This window comes from Calidris pugnax, unplaced genomic scaffold, assembly GCF_001431845.1.
Source record: "Calidris pugnax isolate Ruff unplaced genomic scaffold, ASM143184v1 scaffold40, whole genome shotgun sequence".
Taxonomy (NCBI): Eukaryota; Metazoa; Chordata; class Aves; order Charadriiformes; family Scolopacidae; genus Calidris; species Calidris pugnax.
Genome location: NW_015090796.1, coordinates 3,349,999 through 3,375,776, shown reverse-complemented (window position 1 = coordinate 3,375,776; position 25,778 = coordinate 3,349,999). Strand labels below are relative to the sequence as shown.

The following is a 25,778-nucleotide window of genomic DNA, read 5'->3' as shown; positions in this document are numbered from 1 at the left end:
AAAGCAGGGATGTCTTGATGAAAATGAAAAATGGGTTTGCTCACAAAAACCTTTGTGTCTGGAACATAGCTATAAGTAGCTCACTATCTAGGTTGAAAATGGTAATGCAGGGTAGTGTGTCCTATTTTTCCATGCTTGCAGTGAAGATACAATACGGGAATTCAGCCTTGGTAATTACTAATACACCACACAGACACAATTACACCCTGTGTACTGCATAAAGGAATCACTTGTGGTCTGCCTCCATTACAAAGAGCAGTAGGGGGCCAACATGCAAGAAGACAAAATGCTTTACAAGGAGGAAGGAGACCAGAAGAGTCGATGTACCCAAATACAAGGACCTTGATTCTTTTTGGAGTGATTTAAGTCCCTTTCCATCAATTATCGTCCTTTGTCTCCAGAGTCTTATCACAAGCAGCATTACAGGAACTGAACAAAACAATACTCAGGCTCAAATAACCCTGTGAACTGTGCTGACATTTCCACACCCTGTTGCTGTGTTTGACCAGGTTACTCAGATTTAAAAAAAAAAACAAAAAACAAAAAAAAAATCCAACAAAGAACCCCAACAAAAAAACTCCCTACAGAAAAACAACAACAAACATTCCTGTTTTAAATAACATGCTCAACCCTTCCTGGTGTCTTTTCTGCTGTCTAGTACTACTGATACCCCACACTGCAATACCACGATGGTGATGTGATATAAAAATCTCTGTAGCACAAACCAAGACTGACTTTCTTTAATATGACAGCTTTTCAAATGAAAAGTTCCTGCTTTGCAGGGTTCTCAACAGGTTTATTTTTAAATTAATTAGATCCTGCCCCTTGCCATTCCCATCTCCTCTACCCTCTTGGCGAAATTTGATTTTCAGATAAATGAAGAATTATAAATAAAAAACTTCTCCAATCTATATGCAGAAGTGCTCTTCTGCAGCTAAAGTTTGATTTCTCAGTGAAATAAATCAGCTGTCTACTCATCCTACTTTTAGTGCTCAGAATTAGAGTAATAAATTTTTCTTTCTTACTGAAATGTGAAGTTTTGAGGGCACAATTTTAAGTGTGAAATCAATGAAAAGCATCTATTTTTTTCATTCATTCACACTAGATATGTGACATTTCATGGTAATTCTTGACAGAACATTGCAGTCATTGCTCATCTGAAAATAAATTAAAAAACATGTGGAAAGTAAAAAAAAAAAGGACCTTAGGAAAGTCAGCTATTTTTGACAGTAAGTTAGCTTCTGTGAAACAAAGCCTTGTCTTTCAGAAAGTGTTTACGATCTATGAGAAAAAAAAAAAAATATCCTTGAGCAAAAATGTTTATTGGCACCTTGGAGTCTGAAGAGACCAAGTCAGGCCTGTGGTTTTTTGAGGGCACTTTATCATCGCCTGCATTCTCAAAGGGATCTGTGAATGAATAGAGCTGGATTACTCAGCCTTCTATTCCACGCCTATTCCTCTCCATTTTCCTTGGCAAGACTGAGAGCCAAGCTATTTTTAGTTAGGCAGTTTTCTATTTTTAGACAAATATCAGTTAAGAGACATTTGTTAGGAAAAATTTAAAAAAAGAAAAACACAAAAGGGGGAGGGGACGAGGCTTCCCATCTCATATTGTGAAGCCAGCCCTTCAACCTGTAACTCCAGGCGTTTCAGCTGCTTCCAATCTTGGAAAAATAAAGAAAATTCAGAGTTCAGGGATTTAAAAATAAACCTGCCCTCTGGCAAACAGACCAAAATACAACAAGCTGTTACTATGTGAAACAGTGACTACAAAAACAAAGAACATTCTCCAATGACTAGATTGGGATAAAACTTTGGAGCTATTAAGTTATAAGAATGTTACACAGACATGTAAGATTTTTCCAGCTTCTCAGCCAGATATATCATGTTTTGGAGAAAGAAACAGTGATCTGTGAAATAGACCTTGCTCTAAGAAATACAGATTTAAGTTCCCAGTTTGACAAAGAAAGGAACCATAAACAGGGTTTGAAACACATTTCTATTCTGCACATATTTTTCACCTCTGTCATCATAGCATTTTTACAGCAGTCTGTCCAAAAACATTTCCTAAGTTATTAAAATATTTTTTAAATGATTACTAAGAAGAAAATAATAAAAGAAAAATAACATGGGGAAATTAGCAGTAACAAGAACTGATCCTCAAGAAGTGAAAATCAGGAGATCCAGAGCTCCCTCAAAACATACTCAAAAGTAGCTTTAGCTCTGCCATGTGCTTCAGAGTAATGAACTTTGCATCCATTCTACTGTTCTCTGTCCCTATCCTCTTCTTCCAGGTGTGGAAAAAAAGATACCAGTTTAGCTACCTCACTTTCATCTGTAATACATTAGGATTACAAACTATGTTTCATGTCAACCAAATTCTTGTTGCAAATAAATCATAGTGGATTTTTTTTTTTTTTTTCTTGAGAGAGAAAGCAAAACAAAACACCTCATTACGCAACTTTCCCTTAGCTGCATTTTTCACATACTGGACTAATTTGAAATATATTAGAAAGAAAAAAAAGTAGTGTCAACACTTAACCCTCTACCTTTCTTCTTCTAGGCTGCAAAGAATCAAAAATCTATCACTTATTAGAGGCACAGCAACAGATGCTGCAGAGTTTTCAAGGAGAGCTTAAACAATAGCCTGTGGATGGAAAGACAGAGGGTCAAAAATCTCATGTGGATAGCTGGGAGGGAGGGAATAAATTGCTCTCTATTGGATGCAGTAGAGGGACTAATTTTGAGAGAGCCCCACTAACTGGAAGGGCAGTCCCATTGAGGGACTACTTCGGGCAGAACAGAATTGCCTTCCACAATTTTCCAGCTTTGAAGTTTTTTTTGTGGTCTTGTAATAGTGTAATAGCTAATATTTATGTGAAGCCCAAATTGATGGAATAATAAGATTAGGTAAGAATATCAGCTTTTGTTTTTTAAAAAACCGATGCATTTCTAAATTAATTGCTTGAAAAAATGAAATTAGAGATTGATTAAGTGGAGAGCTTTTTAGTGTTTTTGAAAATGGGATATTTTCCCCTCCAAGATCTTTTTGTACTAACCATGGTTAGGAAAAACATAGAAAAAACTCACATGAGGATATTAGGTTACAAACACATTTTCCAGGGGCTTAAAACTCTGAAGGGAAACAAAGACAGACTGAAGGAATATTACAAAAATGCTGAAGAACTTGAAGCCAATCCCATGATTTTGTCATGCATGAGGTTAGCAATAATGGTTTGGCTCATATTTACTAAAAATGAAAGAAGAAGTAAGCATTTAAAAAGCCTAAATCATCATCCAAAGGAAATTCTTTGGCCAGTTGACCCTGTCCAATCGCCTCCTGGCCTGTGGAAACTGGTAACAGTAGCCACTTTTTTAACAAGCTGGTCTTCAACCAATTTACAAAGGAAATCAATAATGTATCCCCATTTTACAGATAGGGAAACTGAAGCATTAGGAGGAAATGTGACTTGTCCAAGGTCACACAACAGTATTTGGCAAAGCTATTAATAAAATCCAAGTCTCATGAGTCCTAGTCCAGGGCAGTATCCAATAGACTGTACTGTCTTTAGATCACCCTGAATAACCTTTCTTACATACAGGCTTACTTTCTATACTGTCCCAGATCTTCAGCCCATGGTAGCTGAAATAATTCCCCTGATTTCAACAGCTGAAGAGCTGACTCGATGTGTATTTCACAGATTGTTTATATGCAGTATTATGTTATGATGACAAAAGAGGAAAATACACTTATTGCATTAAACAAGCTACAACAGTTGCCTTACTTTTCCTAAAAAGAGCACATTTAGAGAGTTATATGGGCTTATTTACTACAAATACACAGATAAGAGTCTTAATTGATATGAAGAGGCTTTCAGAATCTAATTAACCTCCCAGCTAGTCATTAGCTCTGTGACCTTTAGAAATAATTGACAGAAGGAATTTTTTTTTCCTCGTCATCTCATTCAGAACTTCCACACCAAGTGACTACACGTGCTGTAGGACTCGCAGCACACCTGGAAGAACTGATGAGACAACGTGCAGGAAGTTCATCAGCAAAACAGGACTGTGGCATTCCTCTCAGGCACAATATTCTGCCCGAGTAGGATGTCACCCTTGTGCATGTACCTTTGGTGGCCTGAGTGCCACCCTCATCATCTCCAACCTTCCAGTAAGCTAAAGGTGTACGAAGTCTCAAGTCCCCTCAAGCCTGTAGGAGACTTAGTGGTATCATCTCATGCCTATTAAACACTCTGTTGCTGGTCATTCTACAACTGATCAGATTTTCAGTTCAAGCTAGTTCTTCTACAAACCCGTGGAAGTATTCCTTGCAATCTAGCATTCTTTGCATGTTTTCATTATACATACTTTTTTAGAGGAAAATACTTTTTAACCAAGCTATAACACACACAAAAAAGCAAAACTCTGGATTACACCACCACATAGAGCTTGGTATTACTTTTCTCCCTACCATCTTAACATTAACATCTGTAAAGATGTCTCTGTGTGCTGTAAAACACAAAAGGTGTGCAATCTGCAGGGAGAATTTCACCTGTCCATAAGCTCACTTCTTCCCCTTGGGGGAATATGTTACTTCAAATGGCACTCATCTCTCTTGCTATGTTCAGTTAATTCTCCCTCACCACACACAGGAAGGGAAGGGAAAATACTCTGCAAAAGGTCAATTCATCAGCAGTTACTAGAGCAATCATAGAATTATAGAATGACAGGTTAGAAGGGACCTGGTCCAACCTTTCTTGGCAAAAGCACAGTCTAGACAAGATGGCCCAGCACTCTGTCCAGCTGAATCTTAAAAATGTCCAAAATGAATGATGTATGAATCTGTGCAAAGCAAGTTAAAAAGACAATGCTAGATACTGGTTATCTATAAAAAAGAATCTATAAATTGTAAATTATTTAAAAACGTGACATATTATTCCAAATTGGAGCTACTTTTTTCCCCGTGACCAACCATCAACACCATCACAATGGCCCTAGGATAATTAAGTCTCCTAGAGTAGCTCAGGGTAATTCTTGATGAAGTCTTCTTCAGTGTCACTAAAAGCAAGAGATCACCTGATGCGAGTTTCTTCAAACTTACCCAATTACAGTGAGAAAAGGGAGGGAAAAGAGGATGGAGGGTCATCAAGTGTAATGGAAAAGCTATCCCTAACTGTCAGTACTTTGAGGTAGGACCTGTTAGTGTGCATCAGAATATAGCAAAATTGCAAGGGTCAGTGGAGAGGCAGGTGAAACGGCATAGTATGCTTGATAAAAGTAGCATAGTAAGCTTGGGGGTGAAAAAAACCCCACAGAGTAAGACAATACACAGCTGAGAAACCAGTTGATGATAAGGTTTTATTGAAGTGGGAGGATATGACAGTGTATTGCAGGAGCTGGCATCTTCTATATGTAGAAGAGTCAGTGTTGAGGACCCTGAACTCTGTCTAAGTGTGAAAAGAAAAAAGAGAGAGAGAGGAAAAAAGGAGTAGTTGAAGCCAGATGCCAGCATAAGAGCCAAAGAGACAAAGGCAGATAGCAAGAGAGATATTTCAGAATATATCTCAGACACTGAGGTCATGGAAGAGTTTCTTGTAAGATAAAAGACAGCTGCAAAGATCAGACAAATGTGTGTGCACGCATGCAAAGTAGCAGTTTTAAGTAGTGAACTTGACGAAATTCAGAGAAGATCTGGTGGGTGATTAGCATTCATAACATAGAACCTCAGTGAGCAAAGAGGAAAATGGAGGAAGTTTGAGCTGTTCCTCTTTTTTCTTTACCAGTGATTAGTGGTGTGGCAGAGAGGAACTGAGGAGATGGATGTATGTTGGCCAGAAAAACGGAAGAAATGGTTAATAGGATGAATTTGAAAGGGCTGACCTAGTAGGAGAACTTGAGTTAAAGGTAGTGACCACTGAATCAGCAGAGGAATAGAAGCCAGCTGGAGAAAGAGGGACAATAAGAGCAGCAGGGTCAAAGAAATTGATGGATTGAGGGCTTAAAAAGAGCTGAAAGATGAAGTGGTTAGTGATTTGTGGAGGAATGATTTATGTGCGCACAGAGCAAAGATCAGCGTATTAGACTCCGTGTCTAAGGAACACAATCAAAACCAGGACTTCGAAAAAGCTCACTAGAGGTCTGCTGAAGCTGAGACAGTAGCTGATGCTTTGACGTGAAAGAGGTGACAAGGAAGAAGGGACTGTGAGAGAGAAAGCAAGCAGGAACTTTCGCCTTAAATCAGCAAAGTCTTGGTGGCTTAGGAACAGATTTCTCTAATATTCTTAGGGTTGTAATTACATTTGCAGCCAAAACGCAAAACTTTTCCCTGTATTCCTACTCTGAAACATATCCCCTACAGTCAAAGGGTGATGTCCTCTCTGAGCTCCTAAGTGGTGGGCTTCCACTGCTCTGGCACTGGATTGCCATCACTCACGGTAGTGCAGCAGTGAATATCACCAAAATAAATTGTGTTACATCCACTTCTGTTTTGAAAAAAATAAGGAGAGGATCTGGCCTCGTTTTAAATAAATGCAAAAAATGCATAATGCATGACATACTGGTCTGTTGTAAAACTCTGACATTTATTCTTCCCCGTTTCCTCATTGCCATAAGAAAATTATTGCCTACTCCTAGACAACTGTGCTGATAATGTTAAACAACAAACCCATAAGGTAAGTTTTTTTTCTGATAGAGCAGATAGTAACTGGATCTATTGACAAACTTCTGAGGACAGATTGGAACTCTGGTTGTGAAAACACCACTTCTGTACCAGAGACTGTGCACCAAATGCCACAGGATTTTGTAATGAGAGAAAATGTAATTGTGTTTTAAAGTAAGGAATTACAAATCTTCCAGTAATTATATCACAGGACTTGAAATGACAGCTGCTGAATATATTGTTGTTGGTATTTACATACAGCATTTGGAAGTTAGCACAAAAATGAAAGTAATCTTTTTTTCCTCAGTATCAAAGGAACCCTGCACTGGTTCTGCTATTCCTTAAAATAAGTTACTGTATCCAGCAACCAACATGCACTTTTTAACTGAAGCAAACTTGAATGAAAGGCTGTGGTGTGAGTGGTTTGGTGGGTGAGGACATAAAGGTTTCAGTTTTAAGAATCCAGTTAACTCTAAACAGAAGTCTCAGAATGAACTTTTTTTTTTTTTTTTTTCAGAACTAATGCATATCATAAAACCTCCACACAGATTTTGGTGAAACTCACAATTGTCACTGTTGCTTAAAATGGATAAACTTGAGTGCTGAATGTAAATATTCATGAATACACATTTTAGTTACCCGCGGATGTTGTAAAGTATATTTATGGGGTAATAACTGAAACAGATTCAGCTGGTAGATCATTTTTGTGATCTGGAAAACTCAGATATACCAAATTGCATGTTAATTTGCAGGCAACTGGAAAAGACCATCTTAGCTATATTTATTACATGTAAATAAAATCACTACATGTGTAAAGAAAGCATAAGCTATTTGTTTAAATCACTAAACCAAAAGATCTCAAAGAATAACAGTAACTGAACTTTACAATTCCCTCAATATCAGCCACTCCATTTTACATCATGACACATGTAATCAGATTATATACCTATAAATTGGGTAGGACCAAATTGGTTGATTTGCAGTAAAGTATGTAAAGTATTTTTAAGTATTAAAATAAATGTAAAATATTTTTTTCTATTGAAAAACAGTGTAATGTTTGTTGATGTAAGACACTTGGTTTCTTCTCATACTTCAAATAACAATGATGGCCGGAAGACTTATTCCTTCAGATATGCTAAACATAATTAATCCCAGTAATTAAACTGAAAATGTCTGCTTAATAAAATTAACAGCTTCAGCCAGACCTACATGAAAATTCATGTAATTTTTCCATTTGAAAAGCAGTAGTTTAACTTAAAAGTAATTAACTAGATATTAAAGACCTACTCTTTTGATTTTCCTTGAATACAGATTGTTCGAAGAAGTCATACCACATTCTAGTGACTGATAACACAGTTCTACCACAACCACAAAGTAACTAAATAGTTAAAATTATGCTGAATGTGAACAAAAATTGGATTCTAAATTAAAGACCTTTATACAGTTGACAGTTATATTTCAAAATTTCATGTCTATCAAAAAAAGTTTTCTTTCTCTAATGCTGTGCGGAAATCTGTGAGCACAGTGATGTCCTTTTCTTCCACTGAAATATAGTTATTGAACAGTCATTTAATTGAAAATGATCAGATTTAATAATACTGTCTGATTCTCAGCTGCTGTTGATTGCTCTGGAAGAACAAGATTAAAAACTTGTAAGTGTGAGATCTAGCTGTCTGAAAGCGAAAAAAAAATGGACTCTCTACAAGGAAAATATGTGTAATGTAGTCAGTTTAACTGATCAATTTAAATATTTAAATGTGTGGCAGATTTATATCCTGTACCTAAAAATATATCCAAACTATGCTAAGAGTCAAGCCATTTCTCAGACTGCACGCTGTCACGGGCTCTGTTCCTCTATTGTGCTCCTCGCTGTGATGTTAATTATCAAGTAAAGGCACGATAATATGAAACCTTTGTTCAAAACCTACACCCTGCACAAGTCCTCCTTTGATCCCGGAACAGAACTGGCACCGGTGTGGCTTAAGTATTTTGCATTACAGGCAGAACATTGAGAAACATTAACAGCGAAACGATCAAATGGCTGAATTCAGAGCTGACAAAACATACGGGGAAAACTATAAACATACACTTCATTTGGCCTTGTCTGCCTATTGCTAAATTACTCATTCTAAGTAATTTTTATTTCAATTACCTACTTTTATTTGGCTCCTTTTAGACAAGTGAAAAGGCATGCCCGCCAAACTTTGAATATAGGCAGAAAATTACACGTCTGCGTGCAAAACTGCCTCTTAGCCTATCCAGAGTGGCCCACCATTTTTGCAAGAAAGGGATTTTGCTGGTGGAGAGTGCTCTTTCTGAACACCTCAGAGTTACAACAAAATAGACTTTATTTTAATTTTTATATTTTCACCCACGTTTCTTGAAAAACCATAGTCCTCAAGATCAAAAGTATTCATTCATTGTGAAGCAAGTAATAAATCTCTAACTACTGGCTTACTCACCCATTCCCACAAGAAAGCCTGCAGGAAGAAGTAAAGATATCACAGGAAACTTTTCCTGCTAAGAATATTCTGGCTTTTTGCCGCTAAAAGAGGACAGGTCATTATTTTGGGGACAGAATTTAAATTCTGCTGGACAGGACATGGGCTTACCAGAGCTAGGTGACAGGAAAGGCTTCATGTCTATACAGGAGATTGGAAGTAAGAGAGGAAAAGGGATGATGGAGAGGAGGAAGAAATTATGCACTTTCCTCTTAGTCTTAACTCACATAAATTTTTGTTCTGCTGTCAGAACCTCATCCTCTCCTGATGGGGGAGAAAATCTGCTGGGAGATCATGAAGGAAGCAGAACAGTATTGCCCTATATGTTGACATAAGGATAGACAGAGAAGTGATGTGCATTTCTGGGTTGCAGTCATTGCCATCTACGGTGGTGTGACTGTGACATCTTGTAACAAGTGTAACCATGTCTATTATACCATATTTCTTCTCCATCAAAAACATTTTATATGTGATTCACGCACTAACTTTCTTCCATCGCCAGTCTGAAATACATGACTAACCCAGGTGAAGATTCAAGAAGCACCAAAGTGCCATTTTAGATAACATCCAGATTATTTAAAAATCTGAAACTAACACATTTTAAAAGATCTGAAGTAATCTAAGTGTATAGGCCATGGTATTCAGTAGCATTTATGAATAAAATTTTACTGATCTTTAGTACAGGACCTCATCCTTCCAATACTTTTTAAAATGATACTGTTAGATACCTAATCACTGAGGTGCTCTGAAAACAGGAGTTGAGTAAGTCACATAAGCAATTTTTTAGATATCACTCTGAGTGTTTTGCTATTACAACAAAATCATCGAAACCTTCATTTATTTTGCATGGCTTGAATCTTAATGTGATTATAAATTAAACTGACTTTTCTGCAAATATTAGAAGCTTAAAATTGAAATCTTAAATTTTAATTAGTAATTTTCAGTAATTCTAAATACAACTTGCCCTGTATATATTTTTTTTTAAATAATTACAAGGTGTCTCTACCATTCTGATGATACTGTTATTATTAAATTATAGTAACAGCATTCTGTGTCAGGTAGCTGAAACACATGTCACTGTGCAGCTCGTAAGTAAACTTTTCTTGCATTTTATTAAGCCTGCTTCTCTGTAAATAAACAAAAAGGCTAAACGAGTCAGTCGGATGCCTTAAAGCAGTAATTCTAAACCTTCTCCTTCCATATCTTTTACAATGTATTTTTAGTTCCTACTGGATGGAGGGCATGATAACTTTAGGAGTGAGGGGACAAGGCACACAGGTTTTTCGGGGCAACATGTCAGCGGGAGACACGGGGGAGATCAGCGAGGAGGTAGTGGTCGAGGCATGGAGAAGAATAACAGGACAAAGGGACAAAGCAGCACAGAAAGCTGGAGGACAGGGATTGCAGGAGTTTCTGCTGAGCACGGGAGACTCAGCAGGATAAAACCCATAGCTCAGAGAAGACTGGATTGATTTCGGTCTCTGCCGCGTCTCCAACCCCCAAACCAATACCTGGTTGTCCCTGTTGAGCTCTCCTACCGCTGAGTCCCCTCCAGGGTACAATCAGGCCTCTCACTTTGAGTACCTCCCAGCAAAGTGAAAAAAGCCTCCTCACAGAACGCAAAATCTTACCTCAACAATATCCGAGTTCGTTCTACTCTCATGCGGCTCGTTGTACTCGGTGTACTTCAGCAACACTTTGTCCATGTCAGTGCTGGCATACTGGAACAGTTTGTTGGTGCTGTTGAAGATGATCAGAGCAATCTCACAGTCACACAGAACACTCAGCTCATAAGCCTTCTTCATTAACCCAAATTTCCTCTTCGTAAATGTCACCTGGAAAAAAGGAAAAAAAAAAAAAAAAGTCCGTCAAAAAAAAATCCCTGAGCTCATCTTTGTAGTCCTTCTTCTCATTTTGGAAATATAACGTGTGCTCCAGGGTACAATCAGGCCTCTCACTTTGAGTACCTCCCAGCAAAGTGAAAAAAGCCTCCTCACAGAACGCAAAATCTTACCTCAACAATATCCGAGTTCGTTCTACTCTCATGCGGCTCGTTGTACTCGGTGTACTTCAGCAACACTTTGTCCATGTCAGTGCTGGCATACTGGAACAGTTTGTTGGTGCTGTTGAAGATGATCAGAGCAATCTCACAGTCACACAGAACACTCAGCTCATAAGCCTTCTTCATTAACCCAAATTTCCTCTTCGTAAATGTCACCTGGAAAAAAAGAAAAAAAAAAAAAAAAGTCCGTCAAAAAAAAATCCCTGAGCTCATCTTTGTAGTCCTTCTTCTCATTTTGGAAATATAACGTGTGACCGCTGTAGTCTTTGTATTGAACACGCTCAGAAGGCAAATGTATAAATATAAATATAGTTCCAAAATAGAATATAAGTACGTGTGTGCGTTATGTATGTAAGCGAGGAAATATACCTAATTCTCATTGCACAAAACTTGAGTTACAGGCAAAGAGCACGGGATGTTTTCATTAAGTAGCGCTATGAAGTGCTGGTACTGCATCTTTCTCTGTAGCTTTCCAATTCAGATACTCTTTATATTGCATACATCTCTCCCGCCAATACTTTAAGCTGCAAATAGTAGTCTGAACACATGGATTAAAATCTTACTTTTGAGAGTGATTAACTTTGATTCCATGGCCCCCAACTCTTGCTAGATTTTTAGGGAAAGAAATTATTTCATACAGAATTTAAGTTGTGTGAAACAGATATGTTGTTTGCATAAACACACTCATAATACTTTTGAAGAAATATCCAATGTTAAAAGTTCAAATACTCATGTAAGAAATGAGAAATACAAAGCATGAATGAAGAATAGCTGTCCAGCAACAAATATCAACTTTGAAATAAGGTCCTTTCTAAACAAAGATGTAGTAGACTTTATTTCATTTTGAATTAGATACTTAGAAATACCAACTGGCATCTTTTAGTACAAAGGACTTTGGGTTATATTATATAGGAAAAAATAGGGATGAGTTTATGAGTTCTCATTAGGCCAGTTAACGCCCTGACATCATGCAAAACCTAGGCAGTATGAAAAATACCGTTACTCTGTACAAAACCGTAATTTTCCACAGGGACTGTTTTGAAAATGAAAGACCTGCACGTCAAATAATATTTTTTCCTCTTTTTTTTTCTGCACTAGCTTACAAGTTGCAGTAAGACATGTGACTCAGAATAAGAAACTACCACCAGGAGATGTTTACACTAATTGTATGGCTGAATTTTTCTCCTCCCTTTCTTTATATATGCAATTTCCATTAAGTGTGTACACCGACTGTGATTTTTTTTTTTTTTTTTACATCCATTTTTTTCCTCCACTAATTTTCAGTGACAAGAATTTTTAAGATGAAAATACGCTTTTGCTAAGCCTATTATTAATCAAATTTAGCATGTAGCGAAGGTATTTGATACGCCAAGGACAGGCACGCAACCAAGTTTATAGGTCTGCCTAATCCTGCACTTGTTGCTACCATCCCTTAATACCCATAAGCAGTGGCACCTCTGCACTTTAATGCTGAGGCAAGAAGATTGGTCTGTACACGGTTCATACGGCTGCTGTTTTATCTTGTCACACTCCTAATGCAAGTTAATGCTAACTGCGACCCCGGACTACCTTAAAATCCCAGCATGTCAGGCCATGGAAAACGTGACCTTTAAGTATTGCTAATCCCTATTTGCTAGTCCCTCTCAGAAAGATGAGGCTCTGTGCCAATAGTATGCACATTTATTCTCCCAAACATGTACTGAATGTTGTTCCTCTTATTGTCACTTCAATCTCTTTAGCCCCTGTGAACATACTGTTAAGCAAAGACGGATTGCCATTAAATACAATTATTCAAGCATTTTGAAAACACACTTTCCACAGCACTGGTCTCATGTATGCTTAATTGGTAGAAAGTTCTTTCTAAATTTGTCTGTCTCAATGGCTTTTGATATTTGGAATGAATAACAAGATAGGTAACAAAACTTCATTCCAATTCTGAAAAAAACCCTAGTCTTTCAAATACTCCTTTAATGTTTTCTCTGATTACAGAAAATTGCAATGCATTTGTTGAAACATATATCTATATATAAAAGCATGTTTTAGAAAAAGCTAAACATACAGAAAATAAAATGTACTAACTCAACATATTTTTCTGCATCTAAAATGCCTTTCAATCAACTTTCTGACCACAGTGCTGTAGGTGGAGTGTCTCTGTACAGTATGGTTTCTGTTGCACAGAAACCTCAGAATTCAGCATGTTACAGCTTCTTACCATCAAAGTACACTCCAGTACAGAAATATCTTTAAAGCCACTGTTTGTGTTTACTGTTAGGTGCTCCTGAACATTTAGAATAACCACACAGCTGTGCTGCACAGCACATACTTATTTCATAACACTTATCACCAGAATGATACTGGTTAGAGCTCCTTTTTGTGGAAAGTGAAAAAAAAGAACAAATCAGCTAGATCTTTTTTTTTTTTTCCTTGATTTAAAAAATAATCTTAATTGCTCTGAATTTGATTTGGTTTTAACTCCTTGATCTTTCTAACATTTTCTAAATCTATCAGATACTGCTTTGTGTCACTGCTGATAAAGGCATTAAAAAAACCTGTATCTACTACTGTTTCTATGGTGATCTGGAATATTACTTTTCTTTCTAAATATGCCATTTATTGTGGCTTATCTTTACACGTATATATTACATATATATATGTATATAAATTTATCATGCTTTTACAGCAGTTTATCGTAGGGGTGAACTCATGTTTTCAAATGTATCATGGAAGGTCAAACTTCAGGAAAGATTAAGAATACTCTTCAAGCCATTTAAAAGCAATGATATTTTTTCATACTTTCTTCTATGTGGCTACATACGGAAGATGAATATACTTCTCTTCCATATGCTAAAATATTTTTGTAAGCAACCCATGTAGACAGCTTCTTTACTACTTAACTTCTCTGGGGTCTCAATTTGTTAACCATTTGTTACGTTAACCATACTCATCCAAACAAAAGGTATCTAATAAATATTGCCTGAGGTAACAGATAAGCTAGTATTGCAGAAACTCTGCTGAGTGGAAAAAATCAGGATAAATCATTTAAAACGTTTGGGGTCTTTTGTCTAGGTGGAACACAGTGTGCAACCTACACTTAAGAAGCTTTTATTGTACTTGAACTGACTCAGTGCTGAGGGTGAACAAGACATACAGAGCCTGTGTGTGAACAGAAGCTTTTGAGGAGCTGTAGCTGCAGCACCAGAAGATCCAGGTGGGCACACAGTCTCACTGTCATATACTGCATTAGAGTTCTCAGTCATGACAGCATCATATACCAACAGAAAATGTCATTTTGTCATTTGACATAAAGAACATGAGTGAGACTGGGAGAAAACACACATGCAGTGAGACGATTCATCAACATATTTAAAAAAGGACATCCAAAAAAGTGCATCCATTTTGACGTCTGTTTAATATTTAACTTCTTTTCAGCAGCAAGAATCAAATCACTAGATTTTCTTTCCTGACGATACCAGCCAAGATATGATAACTAACCTTGCTGTCTATACCACTGCTAATTTGTAGGTGTTTTTCTGTTCACAAATTTTCTCCTTTTCAGGAGAACGACAGACAATTTCAGGAGTCCTTCTCTATTTGGGGTATAATATTTTATAATGATAGTGTGAGAACTGGGGAAAATGAAAGTGGAGTGGAGGGAGGAAGCTGAACAGCTATGAGACCGGCACTCAGGTGTCTTTAAAACCTTTTTAAGCATGTGCAACATGCTTTAATGTGCAACAATTATGTGCAAACATAAGGTTTGAAACGCTCATTCATTTTCTAAATACTTAATTTAGAAGCACCTAGTGAGGTGCTTTCATGCATAGTTTTACATGTATTGCAAAAAGAAGAGTGTGCGGAAAGCACCACATTTACGTGTGAAACATACCAAAAAATAACCTAATTCCATCCCTTCATATTAACTGAAAACCCACTGGTCTATTACTATTAGTCTTAGTGCTATGGCTATTTTACTTATTTCAAGGTTATTTTTCAAAAACTTAAGAGCCAAACTGCCCTCATAATAGGAAAGGCAGTACTGAGAAGCTAGGTGGCTAAAGCCTGCAGTATTTTTGTATATGAAAAAGCATAAATGCTGATGACTTTATAGACGCTGTGAGCTAATCAGATGCTGCCCTAAGGTATTGGGAGAACTAAAAAAAACCCACCCAACGGTGAAGTAGCCAGCTTCCAACTTCCTTGATACAAATCAAGGTGAGCTTTTTATGTATTTTGGATGAATGTCTGACTAAAGGTGAAACCCGCTCTATGTGCTGAAGGAAAGGCATTGACAAAAGAGGATTTTTTAAAAGGATGTTTTTCCACTTCAACTCTGGCTGTTCTTCAACACCATGGAAACACCTCTCCATTAGCTCTCCATGCATAAAGCTGCAAGAGTCTTCTGAGAGGTGGTTCATGGACTAGTCGTTGCAGTGTCTGCCAGAGGGGCTGCAGGCAGCCCCAACTCCAGTGTGCATATCACACACTCCAATATGCTCAGTTTAGAGGGTAATTTGGCCCAGAAAGCAGGCTTTCTTCTTTAATCGCTGGTAAGTAAAACTTGCCTAAATAAACCAGAAGGTAATGTTGCTTGGTTGTGAGTATAAATCCTTTCATGTGCTGAAATTTAAATTTAAACGCTTATGTGTGTAAATGGTGATAGTGGCCACTGGTAACAGTCTTTATTTAGCCACATTAGTACCAACAATTATGTGCTTCTTACACACATTTAACACATCAGTGGAGGAACAGAAGCAGCCATAAACAGTCCCATTTAATGAATACAGACTTCAGGATACATTATTTGTCATTGTTGCAACGCAGTCTTTGTTTCTTTCTGTATTTTATTTTACTTTTGTTTTTAATTCAAGTCCTTCTAGAACTTCTTCTGAAATCTCAGGCACTCCGAGAGGCTGAGCCATAACAGCCCTCCGTATTTGTCACTAACAGCCACAGCATATGTGCTAACATTCTATGTTTTCAAAGGAGCAGTCCTGTGATCTTTCAAGCAATTCAGTCCAGCCACGGGCAAAATATCAGTAGTCCCCTTATGTCTTCCTATCCTGATTAGAAAGATATATAGCTGCTGACATAGGAAAATGAGAGAAACAGGGCATTTGCACATAATCCTTCCCATCTACATTTCCTGCCATTAAACATGTACGAGTGACCAGAGAAAATCAGGGACCACTGGTGCACAGAAGTATCTGATACAGATGCTCTTGGATAAAGAAATATTGTTCTGTTTGTCCTTATTTCATCTGGAATATCTAAATCTGACTCAGAGACTACAGCAAGCATGGCAGATATGACATGTGTGACAAACAGAAGGTACTGCATGAGCAATCTAGCTAACTTCAAACATAATAAGGCCAAGTTGGCCATGTGCAAACCAATGAGCTCTTGACTAAAATGTCACTGCAGGCACCTAATCCTGTCATATACTGAAACACCAACTAGCTACTGTAAAGGCAAGAGCTTTTGTCATATTCTCTCTTCCCCTTCCTCCTATTTGACTTTTGTTTAGATCTGTTTGTCATATGAAGAGGCCTGGCTGCCACAATCTTTGCAGTAACCCTCAGTGTGACTGGGAGGCAGCACCAGTGCAGGATTCACCCGAGACAAATCTTCCTTTATGCCACAGCTGGGCATGCCACATTAAATGAAAGACCCTTTAACGAGGAGTGAAGGACCTTCAGCAACTTCCATGGTCTTGTAACCCTCCAGCGTAACTTACAGGGATGAGACAGCAGTTATTTATGCTGGTAAAAGAGCTATTGTCCCAGAAAACCTCAAGCATACTGAGCTATGACTTGCTGAACAGCCCAGATAATGAGGAGTTCTAGGCAGGATGCCCTAAAATTATAGCTATAACAACTACAATGTTCATGATCAATCCGTATAAAAAGGAAGGTTTTGTACTTGTGTGTTACTCCCCATTTTTAGCGTATCAGTACATAAATAACAGATGAAATACTTAAAATAGTGATATTTTAGTACTCTGCCCAAATTTGACACATGATGGTGGATCTCTCATACAAATTTTTTTCTTTGTAAGTAAGGAGAGCAGGGATAATTGGAAGATGTGTTAATTAACAGATGATATATCAACTCAGAAATTATAGGTTAGGCAGTATCAATATGCTTCCCACTTTAACTTACAAAGTAAGATCTAAAACCAGACAGTGATGCAAGAATAATAATTGTTAATCTCTGATACTTCGTTTCCTTTTGTTGGATCAGAGATGTAAGATTAAGTCCATTATATGTAGATGTACAGATATATAAGTATTTTAGGCAAAAAACATCACTTCTATCAAAAACACAGTAGCTAGCACAATATACAAGAAAACTGACTTTTTTTTTTTTTTTTTTTGGTATGCTATCACCAGTTCTGGCAGGTACAAATAGATGTTTAGGGTAAAAAACATGTTTACTAGTTCTGTGCTGCTAAAATGTTCATAAGGTAAAGGTCAAAGAATATTTCATTCCCTGCTGAGCAAATGGTCAGGAAGCACATTTGTCTGCATTTCCTGTCATAACAGGAAGAGTGTAACTTCTTCCCCTTCACAATGGCTTCAGTTCTGCTTCCCACCTCCAGCTCTCTCTCCCCCAGGGCTTTCCAAACCATTCCTTGCAAGACAGCGAGGCTGCGCCTGTGTCTGCTCTGGTTTTCAGCTCTGCTGTGCTGGCTGATGCCTCATTCACCACTGCACTCTCTTTACTTAGGCTTCTTGCTCACACTTCAAATTAAAAGTAATTTGACCTAAATATTTACCTTATGCTAATTCACTCTAAATTATGCTCAGAACATACATGCTTGTAATACAAGCGCACTTAACCTTAAATATAATACATTCTAGAAATTCACGGCTCTGTTCAGCAGCTCTCTTATAACTTTACTTCTCAAGTAGTCTGGCATAATGTGAAAAGTGCTGCCAGAGCCGTGCAGATCACTACAATTTAGGAGTCATGAAAACTTGGGCTGTATTCTTTGCTTACAGAAACCAAACATTACCTCTGAAAAAAACAGGACCAGGGCCTGACTGTAATCCTATATTCCAAGTATATTTCTTACTGTGTGCAATTTAATGTGAGCAAGAGAAAGAATTCAAATATGTAAAAGATAAAAAGCAAGTGTGATATTTAAGACAAAGGTTCATTGAACAGCTTAGTTGCATAGTTAAGCAGTTATGTTTTCATACGAAAACATTTCTCTGGGGGAAAAAAATCTCAGATCTTCAATAAAATGAAGACACCCCATGAAGGAAAACTGAAAATATCAAAAAATTGGTGGAAAAAAGTTTTTCTGTCTAACTTGCGTTCATTTTAGCATGAATATGCAAGGCTCTTCTCTCTTTCTACAGGGGAGTTTCTGATTCAGCCGATAGTCTCTTACTCTTTCCTTTTAAATAGAGCTGAAACAGAGATAAAAATAGATACGCGAGGCTGAAATTAGTTTTGAAACTAGCAGCATTAGGTATCGAAGTCAGTAGAACAAATCTAGGTCTTCCTGCAAACGGTCATTTCCCTCCAGGATATTCTTCCCCTGCCCCATAACCTCACTTTACTTATCTGCTTTAATTTTTTCCCTATTGAGCTGATAACTGCAGTAAGCCTTGGTTTATAGCTTTACAGATTTGCTGGAATCAAAGAATGATAAAAAGTCTACGTATGAAAAAGTTAAAAAGCAAGTGTTTGTTACTGTCATACCCTATAGAATTACACGGACATAATACTTTAAAAAGACTGTCTTGCTATTTAAGAACTTTAATATTGAAGTGTACACTTCCTATGGTATTTAATAACACTTAAGCTCCCAGCAGCTCATTACAAATTGAAAGAGATGTTTTAAACAGTATGCAGAATCATTAGTTAAGCTCAACTCGGTTTTAGCTGTGAATCTGACAACAGCATGCTTCACAAGGAGGGAAAAAAAATGCAGAACTAATGAGCAAGACAACCAGAGGGATAAAAAATGGTGGATCACTGTATAGGACCTGATATTTCTTGATACTAACTACAAAAACCAGTGGATTAAAAGCAAGTGGGTGTTCCACACCTGACACCAGAATGTCATTTGGTCAATACGCCCTTTTTCCTGGGTCAATGTACCTCTGGATTTAGCTCACAGACCATGGATTTAATGAGATATTTTGTAAGTGACCTTGTAGAACAGTAATACAATATCATTTACGTCATTACACCTATTTATTTTAGGCCTGGGTACCCCTGCCCGGACTGTTGAAAAGAGAGTTTCAGGTGATCCCAGCCTACAACAGACTACCAAAGGCTCTCTTTAAAACTAATAAAATATTTCAAACTGATGAAAAAAAAATAGAAAAAAATACAAGGACTTTTTTTCAGGCAGATGAATACAATTTTTCTTTCATGTGTTGACCATAACAGGGCTAGCTGAATTATTTCTTTCAATTAAGAACAGACAAGACAAAAAAGTTCACCCACATCTTTGCAAATGCCCTTCAGCTTTTATTTTTTTTTTTTATTTAAAAAAAACACCCCAGAATTCTTCACAGCAACCTTCTCCAATCTGCACAAAGAACTTGTAGCAGTCAGAAGCTTCCAACGTCAGATGTCAGTGCTAATATTTTTGGCTATTGGTTCTGTTGGTGGTGCAACTAATACCATGTATGCAGTCCACTCAAATGGGCTGTTGACAAGGCCACCACGATCTTATGAGCCTCAGCAACACTACCAGAGATTTGTTCCACATTTATGAAGAGTATATTATCCAGTGTTGCAATAATAAAAATAAAGTCTCTGGTCACATTGGCTGCTTATAACAGGACTCTCTTGAGAGTTTTCATTTCCATTTAATATCATGATGGTAACTAAACTACACAAATAAATACACGTTTACTGTAGCCCTGGCAGTTATTCATACTCCTTCTCCCTGTGGTTTAAAGCAGAGTGAATGGGAATTTTTCAGATGGGCTTCTCTGAAACTTTCACAACTTTCAAAGAGAATTTGTGATCACTCACAGAAGATTCAAACATCCTTGCCACCTTTGTCACCACATGGTTACTATGAGGGCTAGGAAAATACAGCCAACTGGCAGCCCACATCAAACAACATTAAATTAATGGCTCCTCCTAGTTTAAAGCCTGAATTCTGCACTCACTGGAGTCAATGACAGAGCTCTTCTGCAGTCCATGGTGAATGGACTGGGCCTCTAATGTGTAGGTTGCAGTAGTTTTCCTTTAACTTAGCCCAAAATGTCAAAGCTTCAAATAGTTTTTGGAAAAGTGCAGAACACATCCCCATACTGCACATTTCTGTGAGATTTGCAGACAGACATCTGACTCTGGACAGTGTCGACTCACATTTATAGCCAGTATGGTCACTAAAGCACACAAATCCAACCAACTAGACTTCCTCAGAAGAATTCCTCTGGAAGGGAGGTCAGCGCTATTTTTGTCCTTCCCAATCCACTCATACAAGCACTTTGAACAGTAGGGGAGTCTCCTGCCATAGCAGACAGTAGTAAAGAAGAAAACAGCTGTTATTCTGATGAAAAAATGTACTCCATTCAATGGTCAACGTAAATAGCTAGTCAGGACACTGAGCAAAAGTGGAAAAGCAAGGACAAAAATCACCTTCCGCAGGCCTTGTGGAAACTTAAACCCTTTTGCAAAACCCCTTTTATCCAAAGAGATTCACCCTTGCGCTGGGAGAGGGCAGAAGAATTACACTATTGCTATATTCCCTTGTCCAATGTGTGTTCCACCTATTTTTCCCTGCATGTGCTGTCCTGCAGAGAATTTATGTGCTTGAAAACAGCTGAGGATGCACTATTCATACGTATCACATTGTCGTCTAACATGCCTTGTATTGTGAAACCACACCGAGTTTGAAAATAAGCAACAGCAAGGCAGTTTCAAGTCAACAGACTTGCTGCTGCTCTTACAAACATCTTTCGGTGAGGTAGTAAGAAGGAAAAGAGGAAAGCAGTCTTGTAAACTGAACAGTCATCCATCCATGTAAACGGAGCTACAAATAAGCTCTGTGGAACTATGCTTCAACTGGTATCTTAATTTTAATAATCAAAAACTTTTAAACTTTCCCCCCTGCCCTGTGCAACCTTTTTATCTCTTTTATGCAGTCAAATATTCAAATGCCATGGAATAAAAAATAATATAGGAATATAAACCAATTACTATTTTAAGACTACTGGAAGGGTGTAAGTTAGAAAATAAATAAACTGATGGATCTTCACTGAAGCAGCGGTTGCTTGTGGAATATATTATATTTTAAGAACCAGTAAGGCTTGTGAAAAGAGTACATCTCATACAAATGGCTAAAAGAATCATCAGTGTTTAATCACATATATATCACTTCAATTAAAAAGCTTGATCCCATAGTCCAAGCGACTCAATGGAAATCTTTTCAGTGGCTTCACTGAGCTTTAAATCAGGACAGTAAACGCAAAGAGGATAAAACCAGTAGAAACACTTTCTAAATTATGTTTCAATATATTAGTAGAAATGAGAAGCAGAATCAAGCCAATTATACTACGTGGAGTGTAATGTAATTCTATACCTTCAGACAAATCAACATGATGGATATTATCAAAGATAACCAAAGATAAACACTTTTTTTTTCACTAACTCTATAGTTGTTACCATTCCAGTGTTATAGTTTTATTCGTAATTATTAGTTCTGAAAGCTGGTGCTAGAGGTCTTGAAACTCTTCAGTGAATGAATTGAAAGACTAGCTTTCTTCATTTTTCAAAGTAAATTCAGGCTCTTGAAAGATATCACTGACAAAATTGGGGATTAAGTTCTCCGTAAATCCTGTATTTGAGTAAGCAACTTGACACTGAAGTCTTGTATAAACTAATGTTACTAATGGCAAAATTTTGTAGTATCATTTACAAAATAATTCATGTTCACTTCAAAAAAGACCATCATGGTAGTGTGGGAAAGTTCCAAACAACTACAGTCTTACGTCTAATGATAAATTCAGTTCAATATTTCAAATAAAATTTCAATCCCAAACTATAGAGCAATTAAAATAAATATGGTGGTGGTTTTATATGGGTAGAATTACTGCTTTTCGGCTTGGCCCACAGCAATAAGCAACCTTTAGGGAAAACACAAAATGTATCCATCCTAAATATAATTTTGCTTTTAAACATGATTTTCTGCCATGGAGAACACAAGTGACTACTAACACTACAGAATTTAAAGATTCCGTGAAAGTATATTTAAAGATTTTAATTTGTTATTATGCCTAGTTTGAGTTCTTTATGGCTTTTTAAAGTCCTTGAAGACTAACAACATAATAAATTCTTACATATTCTTCAACACAATAACAGATCAAATAAATAAGCTAATATATTAATAGTAGTGCTGTATCAAGTTCTGAAATAACAGCTACCGAAGATTACTCCAAAATTGCAGCCACGTGTATGAAGAACACCAATCATAGTGTTAAATAATTTTATGGAGATTTTCTCACACTTGTGTATCTCCAGTTTCAACAAAACATCCACCCGTTTACATCAAATGTAAACAGCAGCAGCTTTTCACTGCTTTTATTTTAAGATGCCAATTGTTGAATTTTATTTTTCTGAAAACAGGAAAGCAGTTTCTCTAATTTATGATCATATTTTAACTGCAGAGATAGTGTTGATAGTATGTGACAGCTACTCAGCCATTTTATCTAAAGCAGTGGTAATAATTAATTAACCAGTCCTGCTGGACCTATTTAGCTATAGCATCAGTAACAGAGACTTTGTTTCATAACTACAACACGCCAACATTATTATATGTGGGTTTTAGAATGTATTAGGCTACTCAAACTCTATTTAAAATTCTGACTGGAAAAGATGAGATTTTTTATGAAGTAGTGTCATTTTTATACGAAGGAGGTAAAAATAAAAGCACGGCAAGTGTGTAGAAACATAAATAATTTGGATCTATGAATTTAGATGCAAGTCCTCCTGCAAATAAACTCGTAAAAATACTAAAAGCCTGTATCCTGTAACAACTTGCAGATGTGCTTAACCATGTACAATACACACTGAAGTCAAAGTGAGTGCAGAGGGGGCCCAGTGTAGAGCATAGACATCAGTCTTTGTAGAATCAAGGCCTCAAGTAATAAATTCCTAACTATGCATGTTACTAGACTTGAAAACACTGTGTGTGAGGTTTCTGGTTGTTTCCAAAGTACTTTTTCTTTGATATTCTTCCATACATTGTGTGTATATACATATATATATAGGTATATGTATATATACACAAAGTTATCAACTTTTCAATCACTGATGAGAATAATTCACCTTAGAAATACAATACAATGTTCAAATATGGTATTTTTGCCACTCACCTGTCTGTTACGTTCATCCATAATCCTTGTAATCTGAATCTTTTTTCTCCCCATAGTCCCCGTTTTTTTTCCTCTCCTTCTTCCTTAAAATTACGTATTTTTCCCTTCTCTTTTCTTCCTCTTTCCCGTTTCCTCAAAACAAACCTCCTTCTTCAGCACTTGCACTACTCAGTTCACAGTCCCCTGCATCCGTTCCTGCTAAACACAGAAAGGAAATAAAATGTTATTACAAAAGTGATACCTAGATGAAAGTTATTATATGGATCTGACCAAGCATCCTAATTAGAATTTAGTGTATAAGTAAATTATAATAAATATTTATTGAATCTATAAAATAAGTAATGCATAGAGAAATAATTTCATTCAAAAGCTTCTTTTTACGAACAAACCCGCCAATACATCAAGAAACGAAGAAAAGGACTGAAATACACATTGCCAAAACTTTAACAATATTAGGTGTCTCTAGTTTTAAGTATCATTCAGTGCTCTAATATGAAGAATTACCTAAATCAGAGAGTTAATGAACCTTTCTGTACCTATGTATGCTAAGTAGGCCAGCTAATTCATTTCTGAAAGGAAAAACAATCTTGTGTTTTGACAGCAGAGGTGATAATGTCCCTCATTATGCAAATAGGATGGACCTTTATTAAAGTGTTACTTGATATATGAGAGATGTCAGCTACTTTAAATCCAAAAATTTTAACCTTATACTTTAAGAATATAGATTAGAGCAAGTATTACTCAAGATACTTGAAAAAAAACCCACGCGCACTGCATTTTCCCTTATTTCATTTCAATATTAATTCTGAAAGGTTCTGACAAACTATTTATAACTAGAAAACACATACATCTTTCCTTATGAAAATTCTTGCACCAAAAGCCAAGCTATATAGTACAGAATAAAAGGGAGAGATGATAACTTAAGAAAGTTTTGAAAAATATTTTCACAGTGTTAGTAATGCATTGATATTAGCTCCCTGAACTTTGCAATACTGGTTCTACAGCAAAACTAAAGACACTTATATACAATATATAAAAACACATAACACAGTACTCATTCAGTATTTCACAAAATATCATAAATCACAAAATTAATTTCTACCATATGTGAAGTATTCCAAGCAGTAAAAGCCTTGATAGAAAAGCCTTGACAAGAAAACATAGAAATAATGCTTAGTCTCGTACTAAAGCAAAAGATGCATTTTTTCCCACTTTTTAACCTTCATTTACTGTATTTCTATATTTACAATTTTGAACAGAACAGCACAGAGTTCTTTTAAATACAGAAGAGGAGAAAAAAATCTTGTAGAGATTCATTTAAACTGATTTTTAAAAGTGTATTACACATATTAAAAATATTGCCTTGGAAATAAAAATATATATATATAAATTAGTCATTTTAAACCAGAGGCTGGTGTTTCCTTATTTATTTTAAGCTGGTAGTCTTGCAGCCAACCTGATCAATTCTCTCAATACGTTACGTAACACTAAGCCGATGTCCTGGCCATTTAATCCATTATTTGGCTCTGATTCAAAGCTACTGAGGTAGAAAAGCTAGACCTCACTCACTCTCATCTTTGATTCTCTCTTGATTTGCTTTGCATACATTAAACTTTAAGCTCCTCAAGTCTTTTACCGCTCTGAGAAAAAAAAAAAAAAAAGTTAACAAATAAGCAGTCAGTCTGAGTTTTCTAACTAGCCACTAGGATAAAATTAATCTTCTGGGCAAAACAAAATTTAAAGTTTAATACCTATTACCTTTCTGTACATGAATGCCTTTTTATATTATTTGCTAGGCCTAAATCATTACCATAATGCAGAACATGGAATGATTCATATTGCCAATACAATAAAGTGTAAATGCTGCAAATTTTTTTTTGCTGCTTTTTACTTCTTTGAAAACAGTTCAACTTGTGACTGCTTAAGAAGACCCAAAAGTGCTTGATCATATTTACCACAAAAAGCAGAAGCCCAAAACTTTGCTACTCAATCAACTTCAGTTGATTAAATGTACTTTTAAAACTTTTTTCCTCAAACAAAAGCTAGGAGACAGCCTTATCTGATATCCAGTGTTGACAAACAAACCCAGCCTATTTTTAGAAACGGTTTTAAATTTCCTCGGACTGGGTTTCTTTCCTGTTTTTCCTATAGCCTTACCTCCGATACAAAGAGCAAGTTAAAGAGTGGTGCTTCCCATGCACACGCAG

At 36.7% G+C, this 25,778-nt stretch overlaps 1 protein-coding gene across 7 annotated transcripts in view; it reads right to left on the bottom strand.

Moving 5' to 3' along the window:
• MEF2C (myocyte enhancer factor 2C) overlaps positions 1-25,778 on the bottom strand; it is a 123,493-nt gene that overhangs the window by 52,359 nt on the left and 45,356 nt on the right. For 6 of the 7 annotated variants that reach the window (XM_014936851.1, XM_014936855.1, XM_014936853.1 and 3 more), the window contains exon 1: positions 10,791-10,993. In XM_014936851.1, coding sequence (XP_014792337.1) covers positions 10,791-10,964 — 174 coding nt within the window. In that variant the 5' untranslated portion in view covers positions 10,965-10,993. Of the gene's footprint in view, positions 1-10,790; positions 10,994-11,173; positions 11,378-23,571; positions 23,770-25,778 lie in introns of those variants that run through there. The other variant, XM_014936857.1, reaches the window with a different exon arrangement.